Source organism: Eulemur rufifrons, chromosome 27, assembly GCF_041146395.1.
Source record: "Eulemur rufifrons isolate Redbay chromosome 27, OSU_ERuf_1, whole genome shotgun sequence".
In the NCBI taxonomy this organism is placed as follows: domain Eukaryota; kingdom Metazoa; phylum Chordata; class Mammalia; order Primates; family Lemuridae; genus Eulemur; species Eulemur rufifrons.
In genome coordinates this window covers 20,748,202-20,775,629 of record NC_091009.1, presented here as the reverse complement: position 1 = coordinate 20,775,629, position 27,428 = coordinate 20,748,202, and the positions used below count along the sequence as shown (strand labels likewise).

At 35.4% G+C, this 27,428-nt stretch overlaps 1 protein-coding gene across 2 annotated transcripts in view; it reads right to left on the bottom strand.

The window, feature by feature from the left end:
- Nucleotides 1-27,428, bottom strand: part of USH2A (usherin) — a 611,994-nt gene that overhangs the window by 452,801 nt on the left and 131,765 nt on the right. For both annotated transcript variants that reach the window (XM_069459265.1, XM_069459264.1), the window contains 5 exons: nucleotides 23,925-24,088; nucleotides 20,271-20,429; nucleotides 6,705-7,199; nucleotides 5,393-5,662; nucleotides 3,633-3,802 (listed from right to left, as the gene is read on the bottom strand). In XM_069459265.1, coding sequence (XP_069315366.1) covers nucleotides 3,633-3,802; nucleotides 5,393-5,662; nucleotides 6,705-7,199; nucleotides 20,271-20,429; nucleotides 23,925-24,088 — 1,258 coding nt within the window. The remainder of the gene's footprint in view (nucleotides 1-3,632; nucleotides 3,803-5,392; nucleotides 5,663-6,704; nucleotides 7,200-20,270; nucleotides 20,430-23,924; nucleotides 24,089-27,428) is intronic.

The following is a 27,428-nucleotide window of genomic DNA, read 5'->3' as shown; positions in this document are numbered from 1 at the left end:
AATATCCTAAATAAAATAAAACTTAGAAATCAGTTAAATTTACTTAATATTGCTATAAAATTCATCCTATTTAGAATACTTTTGGCAGAATTAAATGTAAATTTTTAGGAAATGAAATTGTTTTTAGGACAAAATACATTAAGATAAATAGAATACATTTTAAAGAAATCATTCTTTGTAGCAAGAAGAACATATGAAATATGAGAAACAGAAAATCTAAACTAATACTAATTTTGATGGGCTTTTACTTCTGTACATATAGTTCTTATAAATTGCATGATTTTAAAAAGACATTATTTGCCCCATTCCTTGAAGCACATAAAATTATCACTCAGAAACCTCTGTCTTTTCATGTACACAGAGTCAATTTATATGTCTTATAAGATTTATTTAATTAAAAGTTTTTCATGAAATTAATATTTGAAAGGGTAGGAAAAAGCTTGAAATCCCACATTGATATTGACACCACTTCTGCATATTTTTCCTGTCATATTCTTAGGCAAAGAATTCTTAATAGTTATTTTTACAGTGGACTTTCTCTAAGAATTTTGGCTATTTATTTACCATGATAATACCAGGGAGATACACTCAGGTCAGTTCGAATACAAATTTAATTATTGAGAAGGTGAAAAATTTGACTTTGCTCTGCTACTTTTGAGTTCACTTCCTTGAACATAGGATTAGGAAAACAGCTATTTGTGGTGGAGAGAGACTGCGAAAGAGAATAAAGTGACATATCTTTATCCTTCTTTCAATTCAGCCATAATGAAAGGCCTTTTAAGTAACAACAAGAAAAGGTTTATTTTTCTGCCCCACTGAATGATTGCTAATTTATAAAGTATAATGTGATCCTATCCCATTAATAATAATCACTACTAATAATGGTGTTAATATTTATTAAGCTCTTTAAGTTCCACATAAACCACATAGGTAAGCAGAAATTGTTTTCCCATTTCACAGGTGAGTAAAATCTGAAGCACAGAGAAGTGCATTATGGCTAATAACTGGGAGAAGTGGGATACAAATAAACAAGTAGACTTCTAAGACTGTATTTTTATAAACTATGCTATTTTCCCCTGTTTTGGTTTCTTGGAATAGAATCACTACTATAATGCAAGTAATAGCTGAATTGAAACTGTGTTTCACAAGAAAAGAACAGTTTATAAAGCAAAAGAATGGTAAAACGAATAACAAAACAAAACAAAACTTCAAGGATAAATACAGCATAAAACATGACAAGACCAAACTGTAATTATAACTGTAAATTTACCTTAAATCTCATAATTTACCAGATTGGTAGACTAAATTGTTTCAGTTGAAAGAAATATATTATACTAGGTATATTTTTATCACAAGATAGTTGCAGATAAGTCAACACATATCCAGATTAACGGAAAAGTAAAACAAGGAATTATAAATTATTTATTGACTCTTTTCCTTAGTCTAGTATGCAAAATAAAATTTTATGTTGTATATGAGTTCCTGTCCACTAAAAATACTTAGAAAAAATGACTAACCTATTAGTAGTGGGTTGAATAGTGCCTCCCAAAAATCCATGTCTACCCAGAACCTCAGAATGAAACCTTATTTGGAAATAGTGTCTTTGTAGATGCAATTAGTTAAGTCATCCTGGATTTAAGGTTAGCCTTAAATTCAATGACTAGTGTCTTTGTAAGAGGAATGAGACATACAGACAGAGAGAAGACAAAGATACAGATAAGGTCACGTGAAGACAGAGGCAGAGACTGGTGTTGCCACAAGCCAAGGAATACCAGCAGCCATGGGAAGCTGGACAAGGCAGGAAAGGATGGTCTACTAGAGCTTATGCAAGAGCGTAGTCCTGCTGACACTTCAATTTTTGTTGTTTTAAGCCACTGAGTTTATTGTAACTTGTTACAGCAACCCTAAGAAATGAATACACTAGAGTACAAAAGTCTGGTCTCTTGACTTAATTTGGGACAACCCGAGAGGGTCATTTCAGCTCTAGAAGTACCCACAGGATCAGCTGAGGCCTTTTTCATTACCGCACCACAGTTCAGCTTCTTATTCTCCTCAATCCCGCATCCCTTACCACGTTATACATGCTGTTTCTGAAAACACTCCCCAATAAACCCCCTGCACTCAAGTCTTCTGCCAAGAGAGTCTATTTCCCCAGGAATCTGACCTAAGATAGTGGTACCAATAGTGGCCCTATGAAAGAGACTCTAAAATGGTATTTTGGAGCTGGATCACCCACCAGCTGGCTGGCAACGAGGACCTCATCACAGGTAGCAGGTAGAGTATTGACAGCCCACAGCATGCTCTAGTGGGCCCAACAGAAATTCATTATAAAATAAAGTGGCTTTCTGGGGTTGGGTATAAGCAGAGCGAAAAGCCACAACATGTGGTACCAGCAGGTGGTCCAGATGCCCATGTCATCCACCACGGTTACACTGGTGTCTCATTCCCCTGACTCATGGGAGGTCCCTCAAAGGCTGAAAGAATGGTGAGAAAGCAGAGTTTGGTTCACAGATGGGATGTCTTGGTATGTGCTCGCAAGTGAAAAATGGGTGGGTGCTGCTCTGTAACCCTACTCAGGATGGTCCAAAAAAAACAGCAGTGAGAAGAAATCCTTTCCATGGGCAAGGCTTCAGGTGGTGCACCTGGTCATCTATTTTGTGTGGAAAGAGAAGTGTCTCAAGGTAAAATATACCTGGACAATATGAAAGTAAGTGGCTTGAAAGTATTGGTCATGGGCACAAAAGAAGGAAGACTGAAAGATGAGGAACCAGAAAGTCTATGAAAGAAGGATGTGGATAGATCTATGGGAGGAAGCATAAAATGTAAAGATCTTTTTGTCTTATGTTAATGCCCACCAAGAGCATCTCTCTCAGAAGAGGCACTAAGCAGCCAGGTACACACAATGACTTGTTCAGTCAACATCCACCAGCCTCTGTCACTGACCACCCACAAGCTGGGAAAAAGGAGTAAAAGGCATATCAGCCACAATTTTGTCCATGGACACAGCAAAGTCTCACTATTTGTTAGCTATGATTCTTATTCTCATTGCTGCCCGTTGGAGAATGAATTACTAGAAGGCAGTAGGTAACTGTACACTCCAAACCTTGAACATGTTCATAACTTTTGTTATAAGCTGTGATAAATTTCATTCTTCAGATTTTTAAGAAAATAGAAATATATACAAAATGTACATGCAAGGTGTTTTTATCAGTGTTAATATTATAAAAGAATATGATATAAATATTAACTAACTCCAGATTGGTTAAATACATTATTGTGTGTCTAAAAGATAAGATTATACAAGGCCACTGAAAGTCAACTTCTTGCAAAACATTTAAAGATACATGACAAGCAGAAAAACCAGGTTTTGTGAAACAAATTATACCACCTTTGTTTCAATATGTGTTTGTATAAGAAAAAAGAAGTGATATATATATGTATATATATATACACACACACACACATGCACACACACAGAAAGAGCCTCATACACATAGTATTATATTAAGAAACAAAATGTCCCATTTAATGAATGAATAGAGAATTCTGTCACAGAATTCTGCAAACTTGAAAAATGTCAAAATGAAGCCATACGTCAATTCTGAAAGGACATTAGTTAAAAATAACAATACCTGTGAGAATGTCACTGGAATAGATTGTTGAGGTGATTGTTCAGAAACCATATTGATGTTATACCCCACAACTTTTCCTCTTGTAACATTATCTGCTGGTTTCTCCCAGGAGACATTAAGAGAGCACGACGAGAGAGGAAGGACCGACGGTGGGGTCATGAAGACAGGCGCTATTGATGACAGCAATAACAACATCATCAAAACAATGAGTGCTGTCCCTGTAAGTTTTTAAACTGAATTCACACATTTATTCTAGTTTCTGATATGCCCCATACCTTATAAAATATTCTGATTTGAAAGAAAGTCAAAGAATATACTGGTGTATATAAAAGGTATTTGCTTTTTAAAATGTTATCTGCATGTATGTTCTCCTCTTCATATTACCAGCTAAGGTATTTTCCATTTACAAAACAAAAATCTTGTATGAATTTTCTTGTGTTCATAAAGGTAACTAGTAGATGATTGGGTAAGAAGCCACAAGTCTTAGGAGTATTTGAAAGAAATCACAAAAATGGAATATATCTCAGTCCATAGAACCCAGTACATAGTGATGTACTGGGTTTACTCAGGTAAGGAAATATTTCACTGAGCCAACCCAGTGCAGCTGGGAGAATATTACTCTTCAGAAAGAGGTAAATCTGAAACATTCTAAATAACCCCAAATAAGTTCTCAAAGTTTTCCATAAATCTCTATTAACATGTTCAGTGTACACACATACATACATTTCTCCCTGCCATCCTTGAGATCTTCATGTGGATTTTAAATGTGCTAACCAAAGGTGTATTACCAAAGGAACTCATCGCACTTTCATTAGCCAGTGACCCATAAGATTATGAGAGTCCAGTATTGCAGTTTCACCCATTACTTTTCATTTTTGACCTTGATTTTCCCCTTCCAGAATGCCATGCCTCATCACTTGTGCTATCATGGCACTATTATTGGCCCAAGATGGCTGGTAGTCATTAAGAGATGCTCAAGCACTATGCACATTTTATTCATGAAATGATTCCCTGGGACATCAACCTAAAGCTATCCTCATCCTCCACACTCTTAACAGATCAGACTTCAATCAGGACTTGGGTTTCTTTGGATAGCTATGGATTCAAAGCATAACAAACAAAAGCATATTTTTTAATGGTTCATGAAATTTAAAGTGTTTATAAAGAATAAGGTGGAAGATTAAAAACACCTCATTTGCCTGAATGAAGACACCTTAAGAAAATTTAGAACTTTACTTTCCTTCCTTATCACAAAGCCAACTGCCTATAAGCACACTTGTGAATTACAGATTTTGATGTCCAAGATTCTGTCATTATATATAATCTAGCACCCAAACTGTTTGGTTTGGAAAGATACATTTAAAAAGAAAAAAAAAAAAAGATTTATGAAATTGGTTCCATCCTTCACTGAACATAAATTATACTGAATATGGAGCAACATAGACATGTGGCCAACCCACTTCAGACCTGGAAACCAATTGCTATTTTTGACAAACATTCCCAAAAGACTATATCGTTAAGCCATTTTCACCCATGAATTAATAACTAAAGCATTTACTTTTTTCCCCTAAAACTGACTTCAAGTACTTTATGACCTTGAGTTATTTATGTAACTAACCCATATATTAAAATTTTCCTCGGCCTATGGAAGTGCGTATCTTTGCTTTTCAAAATGTCCTTTAGCACTGTTGACTTTAATTTGAGGCGGCACTTTCGTTCATTCTACTTTTAAAAGTAGAACTCAAAGCATTGATCTTTACCTGATTCCCCTGTTCTTTCTGAGATCCAGGCAGAGAACACGCTACCAGCCATATTCACAGCTAAGACTCTAAATTCATACTTGGTGTATGGCTCCAAGCCGGTGATGCTTGCAACTGTTTGAGGAGGTTTTAATGCATTTTCATTGGCTGATTCGGCAAAGGGATGAGGACTGAGCCAGCCACTGCTCTGAAAAACTCGACTTTCTTCAGAAATGGTTTCTTCAGTAGATCTCAATCTCTTCATGTATAGTTCGTATCTTATAATTATTCCTGGAGAAGTTAAACAGTGAACCAAGGTGACTTACCAGACAAAGAGGCTATTTTGGGGTTAGTGGGGGAGACAGGTCAGTTAAAGTGCTGGATTTTTGTTATTCTTCTAACTAGATTACTGGTCAATTTTTTAAGTAACCCTGATGCAGTAATTTAGTAATCTAGATGATAGGTCCTTATAAAAGACAACAAACTGATGGATAAATGAATGTATGAAATACTATTAAAGGTATATCCATGAGAAAACAAACCAAAAGGGGCAGTGGATAGAGACAAAATAATTATAATTTATCACAAATAAATTCAATCTTTTCTATGATAAATGGTCATAATTTCTATCAAGAATAGCTAGTTCCTTTTGGGAATCTGATTCTTGTACCTCCAATTTGTATGTTTTCAAATTTCAGGATTTGAATTTAATTATCTATTTAACAGAAGCCCTAGTTGTACAGATAATATAGTTAGTTTCTGTCCAGTTTTTACCATATAACTTAAAAGTCTAAGGAAAGGTTTTGTTATAATATGTACTTGATATAAATTATTAAAAATCTGTGAATGTGTGTCTGGCCTATATAACCAAGGGTTCAATTGTATGAACACAAAAATTAACTTAATGGAGTCAGCTAGCCTATATACATTTTTTTTTGTATTATTTTATATCTTTTTCGTGCTTAAAAGAGAAAATTTACTGCTTATGGGTGCCCTAACTTGTGACACAGTCAAATATAATGCATTTCATAAGTGAGTTTCAAATTATAAACATCATTTGTGTTATGGCAGATGTCATTAAGAGCAAAGATAATATTAGCCTTTTAAGGAACAATTTAATTGAATGGAATTTGTTATTAGATTAGAAGAAATACACTTGTTTCACTAACCAGGACAAACAGTATCTTATGTCTTTAGAAAATGTTTCTCAATTATTATATTATGCAATTATAAAAATGAATACAATAGAGAGACTTTTATTGCACAAATCCAAATGTCTTGATTCTCATTCACATCTTGCCCAAGAAGGGAAATCTAGGCCGTGAATTCTTACCATTTGGCTCCACTGGTGGAGACCATTGGACATGAAGTTCTGTAGCACTGATTTTCTGCACCTCAGGTGGACTCAGCCTTCGGGGAGGGGCCTGGGCTGTGGTCACTGCAATGGGCAAGCTATGTAAACAGCCCCCACTAGTACATGCCTGTACAGAAAAATTGTACTTGGTGAATGGAACCAGATTCCAGATGGTAGCTGAGGTTTCATGACCTTCGTAGGGAACACAGGGCTGACTGCCAGCCAGAGGAACACAGGACAAAATATATTTCTCTATAGGACCAGAATGATTTGAAAGTGCAGTCCAGGTAAGTGTCACAGAGTCTGAGCTAACAGGAATGATATAACTCAAGGTCAAGTTTCCCTCTGGGACTCCTGGCTTTGTCCTGTAAGTGACAGCTACACTCCTTGTTGAACCATGCACATTGGTGGTCTTGATGTAATAGGAATACGAGGTATATGGAGACAGGTCAGTGTCTAAGAAGTGCTGAATACCTGAAATGAAAAGAAAATAAAAGATAATAGCTACCTTCTACAAATTGGTAAAGAATCATTTTTAACTACTTTCCTATTGTATTATTTAACTACAGAAACTATACCAACCTACTCTTGGGAATAAGATTATGTTTAATATTTTTAAAATTTAAATAAAGCAAATACTGGTTACTTTTATTATTTAGGATGACATGAGAAAAGTGCCATTTTAATAAATAATATTTAGAAGTTTGTTTTAGTTCTTGTTTTGCTCTTTTATAGTGTCCTTTGGATAGAAAGCTTAAGAGAAAGTTTTTGCAACTCTCTAAAACAGTAATAACTATGTTTCCTCTGTGGAATTGGTTTACTTGTTAAATGCTAATACACTAAACTAAGCGTAAAATGCCCAAATCTGTCACCTGGCCAACATCACTGAAACCTTTCCTGATTTTCTGACCTATAACAACTGTGTGAAATTATAAATGTTCATATTCTTAAGCTGCTAACTTTTGGAGACATTTGTTATGAGCAATGGGGAATATACACAAGAGACGTTCTAGATAAGCAGGATCGTGAAGGCAGAGATAAGAAGGTAGAGAAAGAAGAGGTTAAAAAAAAAAAGATAGGGAGTAGATATGATCAGGCATGTGCTGGAAACTTCTCATTCTCTAAAGAGACAGCAAATCCACTGTAGGATCATAAAACATACAAATGCCAGAGTAGCTGCTGCCTGCTCCCCCATGGGACTGTGTGTATGTGGTAGGAGAGAGGAGGGTTCCAATACGCAGGGGTACCCAAACCAACATCAATGTCCCAGCACATTAACATGCTTACAGTAGGAGAGTTAAGCATTCAGGCTCTGCTCTTACTCCACAGGGATTCTGGGTTTCTTGAATGCTGAGGATGCTGTGTTGAAAGACAGTGGGCCTACACTAAGGGACCTTCTACGGCTGGGACAAGATGACAGACCCTCCAGCCTTTGAGAGGGCTGAAAGTTAGATGTAGGACATAGGGGAAAAAAAAAATCTCATAAAGTTCCCAGAAAAATCAATAGCCTAGGGAGCATTAAAATAGTAGACTGTTCACGAGGACCTGACCAACCTGAGAGTAAACACGTGTTCACCAGCTTCATGCATCAGAAACCGATGTCGTGAGAATGCCAAAGGTTGAGATCTGGCCAGCTACGCCTCACACATGAGCTGGCATCCTCTGAAGGTCCTTCTGCAAAGGGCCAGAGGGAAGCTGCCCTCTCCCCAAATGGCATCGTGGGGGTTGAGGGACGGGAATAACTGAAGACTGAACAACATGAGAATGTATCTGAATGAACGGTCATTTTGACATTCTGTTACATGTCATTGTAAATTTTTCATGAAAATATGTTTTGTATTGTATTAGAGTACAATAAGGACAAAGAAGCCATAGAGTAATTTGCACAAGAGAAGCTTAATATAAAGAATGATTGATCACAACAGGCTTTTACTTCCTAAGGGGTATAGAAAACTCTAAAGAATATAGGAATAGAAGAGGCAGGGAAAAGTCACTACCCTCTAGTACTAAAACTGAGCACCCAATGAAGGAACTATCTGGAAAAGTTCCCTAAGGCTGAGATTCAGACTTCCTTCAAGAAGGTGCAGCTGTGGCCCACTGGAATTTCAATCAATATTTATTGGATTAAATCAAATTTATCTTTATTCCACATAAGGCTGTTGAAAATATTCAAAACATTTGAAAAATCATTGAAGGCTAGAAAAAGCATTGAAAATAATCTATTTAACATGCCAAAAGCCAAAACCTAAATGGTAAAAATAAATGTCAATGCTGAATATTCCAAGAGACTGCCTGACATGAGCTTAAACTGGAAGTTTAAAGACATATAACCTGACGATAATTAAAAACAGCTTAGTACTTACTGGATACTTTTAGCATTTAAAAAATGGAATATAATCCCAATAGATCAGAACATACAAGAGCAGTCTACTTGATAAGAAATTGGAATAATAATAGAACTGGGAATAACACATATATTTGGATAGAAATATTAAGACGATTTCTAGTATGAACTAAATAAAAGCATTTGAAAGAGTACAAATAAGATATTAATAATGTCATAACAAAAAACAATGATACTCAGGTTAAAAGAGTACTTATCTCAAGGTGCTTGGTTTCTTTGGTTAGGGGAAGGATTATAATCTCCATCTTTAACTCTGAGTTTGAGAATTTGCTCCTACTTCCGCATTTTCAGGGCAACATTAACACTCCTGGCCTAAGCACTAATTCATGATCTTGGCTGATACCATCCCCACCCATCTTGTTTTGTACCATCCAGCAAAGCTACATGGAACTGCCTATGTTTCCTGAGTTTATTTTCTCATATACCCCCATGCCTTTTAATACACAATGTCTTCCATGAGTATCACTCTTCCTCTACTATAATACCTGGCTAATTCAGCTTATGTCTTCTCCTTTTCGTGAAACTCAATGGTTCTCAGTTAACACCATTGCCATGACAGGCACGGGTAACTTTCCCATACCCTCTATGCCACCCTGTGCTCTCTTAGCGCTCCAAGACTACTCAGGTTCAGCATTTAATATATTATACTATAACTGTGGTTTATTTCTCTCCACTCTCAATGAGGAGAACTGTTCCTTTCATCTTTGTATTTCCAGTGGCTGGAACAGGTCCTGGTCTGGAGTAAACATGGAATAAAATTTTATTGAACAAATGAATGATTTTTCCATACATATCTGATCTATTTTTTTCAGGAAATAATACATTAATAGTTGTCCTCCCTTATCCTACAGGGGATACATTCCAAGATCCCCAGTGGATGCTTAAAACCGTGAATAGTACCAAACCCTATAGATACTGTTTTTTCCTATGTATACATACCTATGATAAAGTTTAACTCATAAATCAGGCACAGTAAGAGATTAACAATCATAACTACTATTAATAATAAAATAGAACAATTATAACAAAATGCTATAATAAATGTTATGTGAGTGTGGTCTCTCTTTCACACACTCTCTCGTACTCATCTATTTTTAGAGCACTATTGACCACAGGTAACAAATCATGGAAATTGAAACCATAGATAAGAGGAGGACTACTGTATTACAATACTGCATTAAAAATACTAACAGCCTTATAAAAACAGTTGCTTGTCATCTTCTCTTCTGTTTTCTTTCTCAACCCCTCTCTATATCCTATGTTTGTTTGTTTCTCTCTTGGGGCTAACGGAATCATTTACAACATGTTACACTGAGCCCTTGATGTAGTATGGGATAATAAATTATAATGATAATAAAGGTGAAAATGAATAAAAGGGTGAAATGAAATCCCAGGGTTTACTAAAATATTTTGTTGCCAAAAACTCTAAACTTGAGCGAAGCCAAAATGGCAGACCAGAAGCAGCCTGCACAATGTCCTCTCTCACAGAAAGGGCCAAAATGGCGACTGGACACCCACGTTTGGATCAGCTGTCTGAGCAAGAGCACTGGGAATCCACGGGAAGGAGGCGGGAGTGAAGTGAAGAAGAGAGAAGCGGGATGACCTAGTCAGCAGGACCAGGGGTCATTAGGGAAGGCACCCACATATGGGAAAGGGAAAGAGGAGAAAATCCCAGACTCCACGCTTCCCCTGAGGGTACTGTAACTGGAAAGGCTAGTGAGCCCTCCACTGCAGAGGCCTCTGGATGGATACAGACAGCTGACTGGAGTCTGTGCAGCTGCATTGCTTGGAGAGAAGCGACAGCTGGCTTGTGAGCCCTGGGCACTGTGGCTGGTACCACTGTAACATCTCAAACCCAGAACGCTGCTTTTGCCCACCCACGGGACCAACTCTGTCTGGGGGTCCTGCTCCACCTCACATGTGACTATGACCTGCTAACCCACTCTGCACCAGGGTCCAATCTACCCCACAGCCTGTAGGCCTGCAGGGCTGCTACACCCTGAGCAGCTGCTAAGCCCTGTGCTGTGCCCTGCACAGAGCTCACCCTACGCACACATCTGGCACTTTGGCTGCCCAGGCCTACACGCATGCATGCTGTGCCCAGCAGATGTCTTCCATCCTTCACACATATCCCTTCCTGCCAGCTAGCTCCACCTTGTGTGCGCACCTGGCGCCAGGGGCCTGCCCTGCCACAGTGGCCCAGTGATGGCCATAGGGGAATAGGGGAGACAGAGAAAAGCAGCAGTGTTAAAGGGTCACAGTGCATCCACCCCTCTCCTGTCTGGTCAAGCTTCCGGAGTAGGACCCAAGCACGCCATCCAGGGACCCATCCCTATTTTCACCGAGCAACAGAGGTCTCAGCAGAGGAGAACAGGTGTACCATATCCGCTATCTGTTTTGAGCTGAGAGAAGTGGCCCCTGTGAGAAGTTATCAGCATAAAAACTCCAGAAACATGTAAAAACAGGCTCTCTCCACACCCCTAAAGGATCACAATAATTCTCCAATAATGAATTTCAGCCAAAAGGAAATTCTTGAAATAACTGTTATGGAATTCAGATTATGGATGGCAAGTAAGATGAATGGAATTCAGGAGATGGTACAAAACCACCTCAAAGAAACCAAAAAATAAAAAATTCAGGACATAAATGTAAATTCACTAAGGAAATCGATAACATTAGAAAAGAGATAACAGAACTTAAAGAAATGAAAGAGTCACTTAGGGAATTTCAAAATACATTTGAAAGCTTTAATTAGACCAAGCAGAAGAAAGAATTTCAGAGCTTGAAGATAAGCATTTTCAAGTAACCAAGTAAAAAATGCAGAAAAAAGAACAAAGAGGAATGAACAATCACTGAGAGAAATATGAGATTATTCAAAGTGAACAAATATAAGAATTATAGGTATCTATCCAAGAAAGAAGAAAAAGCAACAATCATGGAAAACCTATTTGTGGGAATAATAGAGTAAATTGCTATTAATAATAATTGCTATTAATAATAGAGGATATTGCTAGAGTTTTATATATGCAGATACAAGATGGTTATCAAACACTTGGAAGATTCATAGCAAACAGGACATCAACAAGACATACAGTCATCAGCCTGACCAATGTCAAAGTGAAGGATAAAATTCTACAAGTTGTGAGACAAAAGCAACAAGTTGCTTACAAAGGAATACCAATTAGACTAATAGTAGACCTCTCCCTGGAGACCTCTCAAGCTAGAGGGATTGGGATCCCATTTTTAGTCTTATATAGAATAACTGCCAGCCAAGAATTTTTATTCTGCAAAATTAAGTTTCATAAATGAAAGAGAAAGAAAGTCTTTCCCAGACAAGCAAATATTAAGGGAATTTGTCACTAGTATACCTGCAGTACAAGAAATGCTTACAAGGGCTCCATACACAGAAAAGTGCAATTCGTATCCACTAATGTAAAAACACCTGCAAGTTAAAGCTCACAACCCTTATAAAACAGTAACAGAAGGGAGGAAACAAAGCAAATGGTATCATTCAACATGATGAACAGAACAGTATCTCACATATCAAAGCTAACACTGAATGCAAATGGTTTAATGCTCCTTTTAAAAGATATAAACTGGCTGAATGGATTTAAAAAAAATAAAAAAACAAACACCCCCAGGATCCGCTGTCTCCAAGAAACCCGTCTTACTCACAAGGATACTTGTACAGCCAATGTAAAGGGATGGAAAAAAATATTCCATGAGAATGAAAAACAAGAGCACACAGGAGTAGCTCTTCTGTTATCAGATAAAATAGACTTTAAATTCTTTAAATTAACAGTGGTAAAAAAAAAAAAGACAAAGACAGTCATTATATAATGATAAAAGGAGCAAGAAGATATAACTATCATAAATATATATATGCACCCAACACAGGAGCTCTCACATTCATAAATAAAATACTACCATACCAAAGCAAAAAAATAAACAGCAACACCTTAATTGCTGGGGACTTCAACAATCTACTGATAGAACTGGACAGATCATTGAGGCAGAACAACAACAAAGAAACACTGGACTTAAATAGGACTATAGACATCTAAAAAACATTCTACCCTCAAACTGTAGAATATACATTTTTCTCATCAGCAGATGGGACATTTTCCAAGATAGATCATATTTTAGCCCACAAAACAAGTCTCAGCAGACTCAAAAAAAATTGAAATCATTCCATGTATATTCTCAGATCACAGTGGAATAAAACTAGAAATTAACTCCAAGGGGAAATCAGAAATCTGCACAAAGTCATGGAAATTAAACAACCTGCTGCTGATGATGAAATAAGAAGAAAATCAAAAGGTTTTTTTTGAAGTGAATGACAATCATGACAGAAGCATCCAATATCCACCTATGGGATACAGCAAAAGCAGCGTTAAGAAGAAAGTTCATAGCCTTAAATGCTTACATCAAAAAGACAGAAAGATCACAAATTAACCTAATATTACATTTCAAGAAACTAGAAAAAGAAGAACCAACCAACCCCAAAGCTATTAATAGCAGAAGAAACAACAACAACAAAAAAGCTCAGAGCACAACTAAATGAAATGGAAAGCAAAAAACAATACAAAGAATCCACAAAAGAAAAAATTGGTTCTTAAAAAAGATAAATAAGATCTATAGCTTTCTAGATGTATTAATCAGAAATAGAAGAGTAAGGACCAAAACAAGTTCAATCAGATATGACAAAGGAGACATTACAACCAATACCATGGAAATACAAAATATCATCCATGAATACTACAAAAACCTCTATGCACACAAACTAGAAAATCAAGAGGAAATGGATAAATCGGGGGGGGGGGGGAAGGAGCTCCCAAGTCTGTATCAGGAAGAAACAGAAATCCCAAACTGACTAATGATGATCAGCAAGACTGTAACAGTAATAAAAAAAAATCTACCAACAAAAATAAGCCCTGGGCAGGCAGATTCACAGCCTAATTCCACCAGACCTACAAAGAAGAACTGGTACATATCCTACAAAATTATTCCATAACATCAAGGAGGGAATCCTCCCTAACTCATTCTGTGAAGCCAGTATCACTGTGATACCAAAGCCAGAAAAGGACACAGCAAAAAAAGAAACCTACAGACCAATACCCCTTATGAATATAGATGTAAAAATCCTCAATAAAATACTACCAAACCAAATTGAATAGCACATCAAAAAGATAATTAACCATAATCAAGTGGGTTTCATCCCAGGGATGCAAGGATGGTTTAATATATACGTATCAGTCAATGTGATTCACCACATAAACAGAAGCAAAAACAAAGACCACATGATCATCTCAATAGATGCAGAAAAAAAGTTTGGTAGAATCCAGTGCTATGTCTCGATAAAAACCCTCGACAAACTAAACATAGAAAGAATATACCTTAAAATTATAAAAGCTGCATATGGCAAACCCATAGCCAACATTATATTGAATGGGGAAAAGTTGAAAGTATTCCCCCTAAGAACCAAAGCGAGACAAGGGTGCCCACTGTGACCACTTGTATTCAATGTAGTACTGGAAGTCCGAGCCAGAGCAATCAGGAAAGATAAGGGAATAAGGAGTATCCAAAATGGGGAAGGGAAGGTCAAACTATCCCTGTTTGCTGATGATATGATCTTGTATTTAGAAAACCCTAAAAACTCCATTAAAAGACTCCTAGCATTGATAAATAAATTCATCAAAGCCTCAGGTTACCAAATCAATGTATATAGTCAGTAGAATTTCTATATTCTAGTAACGGTCAAGGTGAAAATAAAATCAAGGACTCAATATCATTCACAATAGCCACAAAGAAAATAAAATACCTAGGAATATACTTAACCAAAGAGACAAACAATCTCTACAAGGAGAACTACAAAACACTGATGAAATAAACCATAGATGACACAAACAGGTGAAAAAACATCTCATGTTCATGGATTGGTAGAATCAACATTATTAAAATGTCTATACTGTCCAAAGTGATTTACAGATTCCACACAATCCCCATCAAAATACCAATGTCTTATTTCACAGATCTAGAAAAAATAATCTCAAACTTCATTTCAAACAAAAAATGAGCCCAAATAGCCAAAGCAATCTTAAACACAAAAAACAAATCTGAAGGCATCACATTACCTGATCATAAATAATTCTATAAGGCCATAGTAAACAAAGCAGCACAGTACTGGCATAAAGATAGAGACACAGACCAATGGAACAGAATAGAGAACCCAGAAATAAAACCATCTACATACAATCAACTCACCTTCGACAACATACACTGGAAAATGAAGCCCTATTCAATAAATGGTGCTGGGAAAACTGGATAGCCACATGAAGAAGAATGAAACAAAACCCCTGTCTCTTGCCATATATAATAATTAATTCAAGATGGATAAAAGACTTAAATGTAAGATCTTACACCATGCAGATTCTAGAAGAAAACATAGGAAAAACTCTTCTAGACACTGGCCTAGTTCAAAAATTTATGACTAAGAGCCCATAGGCAAATACAGCAATAACAAAACTAAATAAATGGGGCATAATTAAATTAAAAAGCTTCTGCACAGCTAAAGAAATAATCAGCAGAGTAAATAGACAACCTAAAGAATGGTAGAAAATATTCACAACCTATACATCTGATAAAGGAATATTATCTGGAATCTACAAAGAACTCAAATAAATCTATTAGAAAAAAAGAAACAGCCCCATTAAAAAGTGGGCAAAAGACAGGAGAAGTTTTTCAAAAAAGACAGACAGATGGCCATCAAACATATGAAAAAATGCTCAACCTTACTAATCATCAGGGAAATGCAAATTAAAACTATAATGAGATACCACCTTACCCCTGTCAGAATGGCCATTATTAAAAAATAAAAAAATAAACAAAAAACCAATAGATGCTGGTATGGATGCAGAGAGAAAGGAACATTTATACACTGTTGGTGAGACTACAAATTAGTACAACTTCTATGGAAAACAGTATGGAGATTCCTCAAAGAAATAAAACTGTAGACTTACTGTTTAATCCTGCATTAGGTATCTATCCAAAGGAAAAGTCATTTTATAAAAAAGTCACCTGCACTCAAATGCTTACTGCGGCAAAATTCACAATTTCAAAATGTGAAATTGACCTAAGTACTTGCCTATCAATTCATGAGTGGATAAAGAAACTGTGGTATGTATGTGTGTATATTCATCTACTACGGAGTACTACTCAGCCATAAAAAGGAATGGAAAAATGTCCTTTTCAGCAACTTGGATGAAACTGGAGACCATTGTCCTACGTGAAGCATCTCAGGAATGGAAAAACAAACACCACATGTAACTCTCTAAGAATTGGAAGCTAAATGGTGGGCATACATGGGCACAATGAGATGTAAAGGACATTGGAAACCAAGAAAGGGGGAGGTAGGTAGAGAGTGAAGGGTAAAAATTTATCTACTTGGTACAATGAGCATTATTCAAGTGATGAGCATACCAGTAGCCCTGATTTAATCATTATACAAGGTATCCATGTAACAAAAACATTTGTACCCCCACTAATATTTTGAAATAAATTAAATAAATAAAACTCTACATTTAAGTATGTTAATGCCTCTAAGTGATATAAGTAATTGTTACATGTAGAAATAATCATCGTCTAGTTTCCCTGTGGAAGGATTTCTCTAGAGTGACATTTAAAGGCTATCTCCCCTATCTCGTAGTATCCCAAAGGAGGAACAATTCATCTGTGAATTTGGGCGAGGGCAGTGTGGGAGGGGAGAGCAAAGCATGCTCAGATCAGCCCATTGATTTTTCTCTCTTCTAATCTGTCTTTCTGTAGGAAACAGCATATATTCTCTAACCTGGCTTTCATCAGTAATGAAGATAATTTTTATTTTTAAATTCCATCTGCCTATTATATCTAATGCTCCTTTGGGTCAAAACTCACACAGGACAAAAACAAAACAAAACAAAACAAAACAACAAAACAATATGATTTACTGACCACTCCTAAAATTGCAACACTAACAAAACAGTGCTATTTCCTCCTATAACTGTTCTCTTCATACCCGTGATACCTATGAGCAACATAGATTGAGACTACAGCAAGGATAATATTAGGTGGTGATTATATATAATTCAAAAAGTGTTAACTTGACCTCTATACTTTTCTCCTCTACTTCTGAAAGCATATCAGGATGAAAATAAGTGAAATATTTAAGAAAACAATTGTATATACCTTAAATTAAATTTTCATACCTTAAGTAAAGCATAAAAATAAACTCATTCATTCATTCATAGACATTGTCTTACTCTGTTGCCTGAGCTAGAGTGCAGTGGCATCATCATAGCTCACTGAAACCTCAAACTCCTGGGCTTAAGCAATCCTTCTGGCTCAGCCTCCTGAGTAGCTGGGACTACCAGCTCATGCCACCACACCTGACTAAGTTTTCTATTTTCTGTAGAGATAGGGTCTCACTATGTTTCTCAGGCTAGTCTCAAACTGCTGGCCTCAAGTGATCCTCCTACTTGCCCTCCCAGAGTGCTGGGATTACAGGCATGACTCTTCATGCCCGGCTGTACCCTATTTTTAAAAAGTTAACTATTCAGAAACTTTAAAATTATTCCACCATTATTAGTGTGCTATTATTAAAAACAAAGAGTTTGAAAGCTTTAAACACCAGAATATCATGATCCTATGATGAAAATATTGTCCTAGAGAATCCCATAATATACTAGGTCAGCTAGGAGAAGTTTCCACTCTAACAAAGAATTCTATAATGGTCTCAACCAAATGATCAAACTTGCTTGGAAGACAATACTATTAATTTTCTTTGAAAAGTTCAATGATTCTCCACCTATAATTCCTAATGCCTTTATTTAACCCAAAGATTTGTGTTCATCCAGCTGCATATAAATAGTGTTTCCTTTTCGTATTACACATGCTAGCCATGCACTGGAAATAGAGTAATAAACATGAAGGTATTATTAGAATGATATGAAGTTCTGACAGTGCTAACCAATTGTTCTTACTGTTCAAATGCCATCATGCAGATAATTTTCACATCATTAATTATAGTGATTGTCAAGAAATGCCAGAAGTGGCATTTTTTAATGGAAAATAAGGTTTTAGGAAATAATACCTTGTTTAATAGGATTATATAAATGTCTGATTAGTGAATGAATACACATTTATTATGTAAGAAACTGTTATTTGGCTTTCATGTTAGTGCAATCATGAAAAAGAGCCAGAGTGTTGTACTCATATGTAAGGTTCTAGAAAATAGATCATAATATGCTACTATACTATAGAAAACATGCCTCTGGATTGAATAATGCCATTGATAGTTTTAAGTTTAATTTTGCTACTGAATATTAAGCTGTATGGAAAGTAGGGTGACCCTAACTCAGAATTTCAGAAATAATTCAACCAGTGGTACTGTCATCTTCAAAATCATTTTCAATATTTTTATAACTCCTCTCTTCCTCTATCACAAAAGTTTAAGTTTCAGGACACCTGGATCATGCTGATATTTGGAAGAAAATAAACATTCTAGTAGCAGGTTTTTATAATGCTTTGCCAACATGGCAGATGTAGGCAGATGTTCATTTCCCTTTGCAATCTGCATCATGAAGTTCAGAGTTTCCATTAACTTCAAAGAAGACTTGGAATACTGAAGAGACATTTGCAGTTACAAGAAAGTGGTGGACATAATAAGCTAGATGCAAACCAAGCAGAATTAGGTGCAAAATGTAACTCAGTATAATATATACCAAATAAAACTGTGTACCATGCAGGAGTTTTAAAGTCAATCAATATGTTAAAAGGCATCCTCCTACTGTTTTAGAAAGGTTATGGAATTTCAATGTTTTGATACAGCTTTATATACTTTTCTTACTAATTATGTATGTTAAAGCAGAATTGGCAAAATTGGGTATTAAACAAAGACAAGAAAATAGAAAGTTGAATTGGAATTACTGTTCCAAGGTGTCTTAAACTAGTTTCCTGAACTAGCTTATAGCCAAACATGACTAGAATCAAAATCAGAGAAGACAGAGCTGGAAAAATGTAAAAATTCCTATTTCTTTACCCTGTCTTTAGGGAAACTGTATCTAAAACACCTGAGTAATTTTTTTTAAAGAAATGGATTCCAACAGTTTGATTTCTACAAGCTCCTATAAAATCTTCATAAATGTACAGATGCAAACATAGCCTTCATAGCTTCTTCATAGTCTTTTAATTTAAGGTCACGTTGCTGTGTCTGTCTCTGTGGAATTAGCAATGTATACATAAAATTACACTATTTGCTTGGTATTTCACTTCTAGATTAAAAGTTCTTTGTTTAGCCTGAGAATCGTAAAAGTTGAATGTATTATAATAGAAATATTTAATAAATATTTGTAATACTTTCAACCAGAAAAACATTATAGATTCATTTTTTATGTCTTCTAGTATTTTTAAATTAAAATATAATTCACAGATTATTTTAATACCTTTCACCTTAAACAATATGTCATGAACATTTTCCATTCATTGATATTTGAACTAAGATATCATTTTTACAGGCTAACATAGCCTACAATTTATTTAATAATGTATGAGAATTCTTTTATGCCATATATTATGACTTACTGAAGAATTTTTTGAACATATGAATCATTTTCAGTATTTTAATATTACAAACAGTATATATAGTTATGGATATCTTTTGTGATTTTGAGTCCATTTACAGTCATAATTTACGTGGGATAAACTCCCTGAAGTAGATTTGCTGAGTCAAATGGTATGCAAAAAAGGATGGTTTTTCATACATTTTAACAATTTGTTGTACATGAAAAGTTACAACAGTAAACTCACACAGATACTCCAGAAGTTTATGAATGTTACAGCTTCCCTACATCCTCACCAATCCTACATGGGGTAATTTTTTTTTCCATTTTTGAGAATTTGATAAGCATTAGTGTTTATCAAATAATACACATCTTGTTTTTACTGCATTTCTTTGATTACTAGTAAGATTTGCAATCCTCTCTCTGCTAGAAACACTCTGCTAGAAAGAAGAAACCACAACAGCATTTATCCTCAATGTCAAAGAACTTAACTAATGTATCATTTCTCAGAATATTATCTTTTTATTGCCAAATTCTTAAACTCACTGTATGGATATTGATCTTCAGTTGTGTAGATTTCAACATCATCCCTGAGTAAACTGTAAGCAAGCCAGTGGGCATTCGGAGAATCAGGTGGACTCCAGGAGAGATTGATAGCAGAAGAACTTTGAACTTGTCCTCTGGGTGGAGGTTGCTGGGATGGAGCTAGATTACAATGGAGAGAGCATTTATTAGCAAAAACAATCAATAAACACACAAGTAAACTGAAGTAAGATATCCAGCAAAGAGGTCTTTCTGATTCAGGATTACTTTATCAAGATGACATGTGGTTTATCAAGACATTAATAAACAAGGAGTATGCATCATGAGTTCTCTAAAACAAAGCTTTTTATCTATAAGCATAAAAGAAATTTATAGGTCAAAGCAGCTGACATAAATATAGATGGGGGAAGAAACCACAATAGTTTATATTAAGCATTTCTGTCTTTTTTTTTTTTTTTAGAAACTATCCAAGGATGCATAACATTTATTTTCTCCTTAATTAATTTAAAATTTGACGTAAGTTCCATTGAAACTTGAAATTTAAGTAGCATAATTTTTGGATTTTTAAGAGGAAGTTTTCCATTCCATTAAGCACAATGCCTTATCTTGCTTCACAGAGCACAGTGTAAAAGAAAGAATATTTGGTGACATAAATAGCTATGGATGTTAAAATATTTAAATATTATCAAGAAACAATTTGAATATACTGTGAAAATATACCAACACCCATTAAAGGTGTTTTTAAGATGTAGTATGATTACTTATCAGGCACATAAGAACATTCATCTAACTGCTTTAGTGACATTTTGTATAATATAAACATATATCATGAAAACATTGTTTTCTGTCACTCTAAATTTTCCCTAGTCTTCTTACCTTTGAGAATGAGCTTTCTTTTATTTCTCCCAGAATATATAAAGGTAAAGGAAAAAAATACCTAAATATTTCTTAAGGACGATTAACTACCAGTTTATTTCTCCCTTCTGGTTTAAACAAGATGCATAATCCTCCATCCATTTAGAGAAGCATAACATTCTCATTAAATAAGATTTCAAGGGTACAAGTTACTGTGTTATCTTATTTTGTAAACCCTTAATCTTTTTGTCAAGAAATATTTTAAAATCATGTACAGAAATGAACCTTTCAAATAATTATCAATTTTTAAAATTTTTAATTGATATGTAATATTTTACACATTTATGGGGTACATGTGACATTTCGTTGCATGTATAAAATGTGTAATGATCAAGTCATGGTATTAGGGGTATCTATGACCTTGAGTATTTATCATTTCTATATGTTGGGAACATTCCAAGTTCTCTCTTTTAACTACTTTGAAATATACAATACCTACAGTCACTGGGTGGCTTATTCAGGGTCTTAGGAGAAAGAAGAAAGTATGAGAAGAGCTTAATAAAGAAACTATTTTCAAAGGGGTGGGGAAAATGGTGCATGGAGTATGGAAACAGCAAAGTTCTTTTACTATTTAGGTCAGGTGTCCTTGAGACCACCATGCACCCTGGGTTCAATGGTTTATCAGGAAGACTCACAGGACTCATCATACAGTCCTACTTACAGCTAAGATTTATTACATCAAAAGCTTCCCGAATTCATCAACAAAGGGAAAAGGCATGTTGGTGAAGAGCAGGGGAAACCAGGCACAAGCTTCCAAGAATCCTCTTCCAGTAGAGTCTCACAGAACATGCCTAATGTCCCCAGAAATGCATCATTAAAATGTTTATAAAGTGTTGCCAATCATGGAAAGTCATTAGAAACTCAGTGCCCAGGGTTTTTATTGGGGGCTGTTCATGTAGGCAGCCTCTGTCTCGCATGTACCCAAATTCCAGACTCCCAGAAGAAAAGCAGGTGTTATACACAAACCATATAGTTTGTACAAAAGTTTACATGCAGTGATCCACTTTTATCCATTCTGGGCATGGCAAGGAGCCTAAGGAAATCCAAGTTCCCAGATACAAGCCAAAGGCTAACTTTATAAGCGGGCCTTTCCAAAAATCAGCAGTCAGGCCTTCTAGGTTAAGTCTTCTCTGCACGCTGTCTCTAGACTAAAGGGGAACAGAACTCAGAAAGGGTTCTACGAAGAGCATCACCCTAAAGGAATTATGACCACTCATGGAGGGATATAGCAAGCTCAAGGCTACTCCTACATTGAGACATGGAGTGGGGAAATAAATGTTTTGACTTCCCTTCGACCTGCCTTCTGGGTGTTTGGCAGGTTCCTCCTAGTAGCTGAAGTCAACTAACTAAAAGCCAGAGGGCAAGGTTCTGCTGATGCGAACCACACAGTCACGGAGGACAGAGCAGGGTAGAGAAACCTGGAGTGGTAAAACCATTCCTGCACACCAAGCGAAGACTTTCAACTAAGAGCTACTACTAATTCATCAGTACTCATGAGCAATATACTCCATTTTAAAGACATAATATTAAATTAAATCTAATTAATAAATATATAATAATTTATAATAATATATAAATGTAATTAAATTAAATAACATTTTAATACAAGATTTCAAGAGCACTTGTTTACATGTGGGCATGCTCACACTCACACACACACACACACAGAGGAACAAAATGTGAATATGTCTTCTTAATCATTAGCTATACCCTGTCTTCCATTACCTAAAAATCTAGTACAATTGTTGTGCAGCCCAATATTCCATTGCTTATCTCTCTCTCTGTCTCTCTCCATTAAACGTAGATAGCAGAGTTCCAGACATGCTGGTTTGTGATGATCTGTTATGACTTGTGGCATTTCCTGTCATTGTGACTCAGGACAGTCTCAGGAAACCCCAAGGAGAATATGCATGGTACAATATGTTATAGAGGGATCCCTACCAAATGTTCCCAACAGGCATTTCTTAGGAATTCTGAAAGAGGTAAAGATATATGTTCTCGAAGTAGATATAGAGAAACCATCAATACGTTATAAAATTGTAGATCTGCAGATGACCTTAAAAAAATCAACTCAAGGCACTGGAGAATGCCATTGAGAAGTCAAAAGATACTAAAATATAATGTTTGGCTTCAAGTAATTAAAAATATAAATATGAGAGATGTTTAAACAACTTATGTAACTTAAAGTAGAAAGGAACATCAATTATTAGGGTAAATAATATGCTGTGATAAATAATAAGTATTATCCTATCAATGAACAACCAATAGTATAATAGTGCTCATAAAATTTGGTGATGGTAGAATATAAAACTCATAATAAATAAGAATAAATCTCTCACTTGTTATAGAAAATTATCTTGAAATGTCTTTGTGTGGTAAGATGACCAACCATTTTGGTTTAACCAGTACTGGCCTGATTTTAACAGTGAAAGTCCTGTGTCTTGGGAAAACCCTTAGACTACGGAAAATCAGGACTTTGATCATCTTACTGGTGATTTCATTCCAGCAAACTGTTGTAAATTTCCCACTATAAGCATAATCATATCATCATTTCCAATTACCTAATCAAGGAAAAGCACACAAATTTCATTTAGTGTAATTTATTTTTCCATTTTTCACCTAAATTCTCCACGCTGTACCTAAACCTTTCTGATGAGTTCTGAATGGAAAAAGAAAACAATGAGACCCTCTCCCCTGCATGATGCTGCTTCCCACACCAGCACTGGGCCACAGTTCACTTACTTTTGCTGCAACCCAATAGATTGTTGACATCCAAATGGCTTGCACTGGGAACACAAGCATCACACTTTGAGCCAGTGACAAATCGTTTACAGAAACACTGGCCTGTGACCAAGTGACAGGTTCCATTCAAGGATCCTGAGAGATGACAATTACAAGGCCGACATCTGAAAACAAGGCAAATAAACCATCAAAGAGAATAGCATTTTGATTAATAATTCATAGTAAAAGTTACACCTATCAATAACATTGTGGAGTAAGATGGTCTGTTCTAGCCATCATATTGAAAAGGGTGCTTGAGTTAAACAAAGAATCAAAGGCAAAATAAAACAAAACAGAAAAGATCTTTATCAAAATACTGCTCATGATAAAACCTCTATAAAGCCTTCTTTTTATAAACTAATTAGTGGGGAAAAAACATGTCATATTGCTTTTTTCACATGCCATGATAGATATATCTTATGAATTAGTTTGAATACCAGCTGATCGATTAAGAACACTGTAAATTTTGTTTTCTCACAAAAGCAGTTCTCCTGACAGCTAAGATTAGGTACCCATAAAAGTATCTTTTCATGTAACTATCCAGTTGTAAAATAGAAAAATGGAATTTCACGTAAATGTTATTGTGGAGTACCGCAAAATGGATAATTTTTCTTTTTTTCCCCCACTCTTTTTTAAATTTTCTAAATAAAAGTTATTTTCTAAATCTTTTTTGAACTAGAAAAAAAAGAAGAAAACTGGGGGTGAATCATTGCTGTCCCAAAAAATCTTGAAATTCTATATTTAGTTCCACAAAGACTAAATTTCACCAAGCAAATTTCTTGAGGAAGACAGGTTCATATACTGCCGATACGTTAATATGGATTATATTTCATTTTCTATTGTATGTACTAAACTCATTTATCCAGAATGGTTGGAGAATAGAGCATTATTCTGATTTATGAAAAGATGTTAATGATATAAATATAATGAGATAACTTAACTGCAAGGTACATGTCTTGGACTCAACGGTTCCTGTAAAAATAACAGTACTGGGATTTTGCCATGATAAAAACTAAATCCTGTTTCCTCAGAGTGAATGATTCAAACACTTAGCCAATGCCAATGGCATTGATTAGGATACACAATTTTGGTGCCATGAAGTATTAGAGAAGCCAAAACAAAACATGTACGAAACCACTCACATTTAAACAGGTCCTCTCTGTGTGGTACATTTAAAACAACATTAAATGGATTCACCTATATGTTCTCATAAAGATGCTGGATGGATAGAGTTACTTTACTCCACTGCAATTTTTACGGTGTGATCTCTTGGGTAATCATTCAACACCCTTAAAAAGGCCGATAAAAGCTAAGGCCGCCAAATAAGCTGCAAATTTGTTTTATGGACTAATATCCCCTTGGGAATAAATATAGTACAGTTTCGCTTGAAAACTACTGTACACTTTAGTTTGCCCTTTTTATGGTCATGATAAAGGGACATTTTTCCCCTACAAACAACTATATTAGATTCTTTATCTATACACGTTGCATCAGAGTTCCATTTCAAATAGATGTTTTGTTTAGGTTAAGTGTTAGAGTTAAAGAAAATTATGCATTAAAATTAAATTATATCAGCAACAAAATATTTGATTTGCTCTTAATTTCATTATATGCTACTGTTTAGCATATATTGTTTATAGGCTTTTAGTGTAATATTGGTGAGCATAAACAGTAAGAGCCACCTTATCCCGATGCATATATATATAATACATATATATAATATATATCATTGCACCACTCATGAATAAGTGTCTCTTGAGTATTTCAGTTTTTACTACCATTCACTCATGAGACAATCACACTTATTTTACATACAGTACATTGAGAGTAATAGTTTCCAGTGTATAACATAATTCCTTTCCTTGATATAGTTCTATTTTCTTCCAGCTAAAACTGGAAGCTACACACATAACTCTAAGGCAGCTATGTCAATATATCCGTGGGATATTAAGTTCCAAATCCAAATGGAATAAATAAATCACTTCTCTGGAAAGTATGCAATGTTTTGAGTAATTAAATGTGTCTATTTCCGATTTTATAGTCTCTTGTCCAAGCCCTTGTTACATTCAACTTATCTGACTTGTTATAATTGCTTGACTTCAGTAAGAGAGAATTTTCCCTAAATGAAGTTCACAGGAGGAGACACTTCTGAATATTGTAGTTTGTTTTTAGCCCAAAAGACACTGGGGATAATTTTGTAATTAAGGATTAAGTAAAATAATTCCTGTACATTTCTCAGCCACTCAAATATAATTTTCAACATTTCCAAGACTCTTTAGCAAATAAGCTACAAGTCTGATGTCATTTTATAAGTTATCCCTCCTCGAGAGTATCTCCTAAATGAAATATATTTCACGTTTATTAAAACAAAATTATATGTAATAAAGGAAAAGACATTTTAAGCTTAGAAAGAGAAACACCAAACTAAGATGAATTGTGATATTGATTTTGCCAGGATAAATGGTTTTTGTAATATTAATATAAAGAAACCTTTATTACACTGACTCTCCTGGTACAGCCAGAGCTGCTCCCGCAATCTGTTTAAAATCTTCATTTTTCATCCTTATGGGAAAACCTCACTTGCTAAATGGATTTCATAAAGAGTAATCTGTCAAGATTTATATAGATAAACAATTTGTGATGTTTATTGACCAGTTCATTATGGTAAACAAAACAGGAGTAAGCATCGCTAATCTCTGCCAGCACTCCGCTATTACAGTTCTGTTTGGGCCCTTATGTAACTCAGCATTTACTGGATACAATGGGAAAAAAGTTAGTTGGCCTCTATCTCTTAAATCACAAATCTCATATATTTTCCTTTCCCAGGAGTTTCTTCCAGTTGTGCAGACAGTAGAGAAAAGGTTATCCTAATTATTAGTATTGCAGTAAGATAATTATTAATGAAAGGAATGTATTTCAATAATACACGTCCTTGTCAGAAACTTCATCATGTGACAGAGAGCTACTATAGGTGGTCCCAGGATATAGATCATTTAATCGACATTTCACTTTGCACACCACCCCTCTTCTGTCTGGAGTCTCAACTCATGGATACTATCAAATTGATTTAAATATTGATTGACATAAATAACACTCATTGAGGGCCAGGTATGTTCCAGAACTGGAATAAACACCAAGCATATAAAGATGAATAAGAAAGAGTTGCCATTGTCCTCAAGGAGTTTGCAATCTAGTGTGAAAAAGAAAAGTGGAAAGAGCATCAGGAAAGATGTATGGAAACTCCTCAAGGGCACAGAAAAGGGGCCACTACCTAGTCTGGTAGCAGGGGAAGGGATAGGGGAAGGAATATTAAATAGGAGTCTTGGAGGAGATGCTTGGGCTAAATTAAAAGACAAGTAGGAGGAAGCCAGGAAAATCAGGGAGGCGAGAAAATTGAGAAAAAAGAAAAAGCAGGAGAAGGTGTGAAACTGCAAGCAGTTCAGAATTTTTGGACAGAAATTCAGA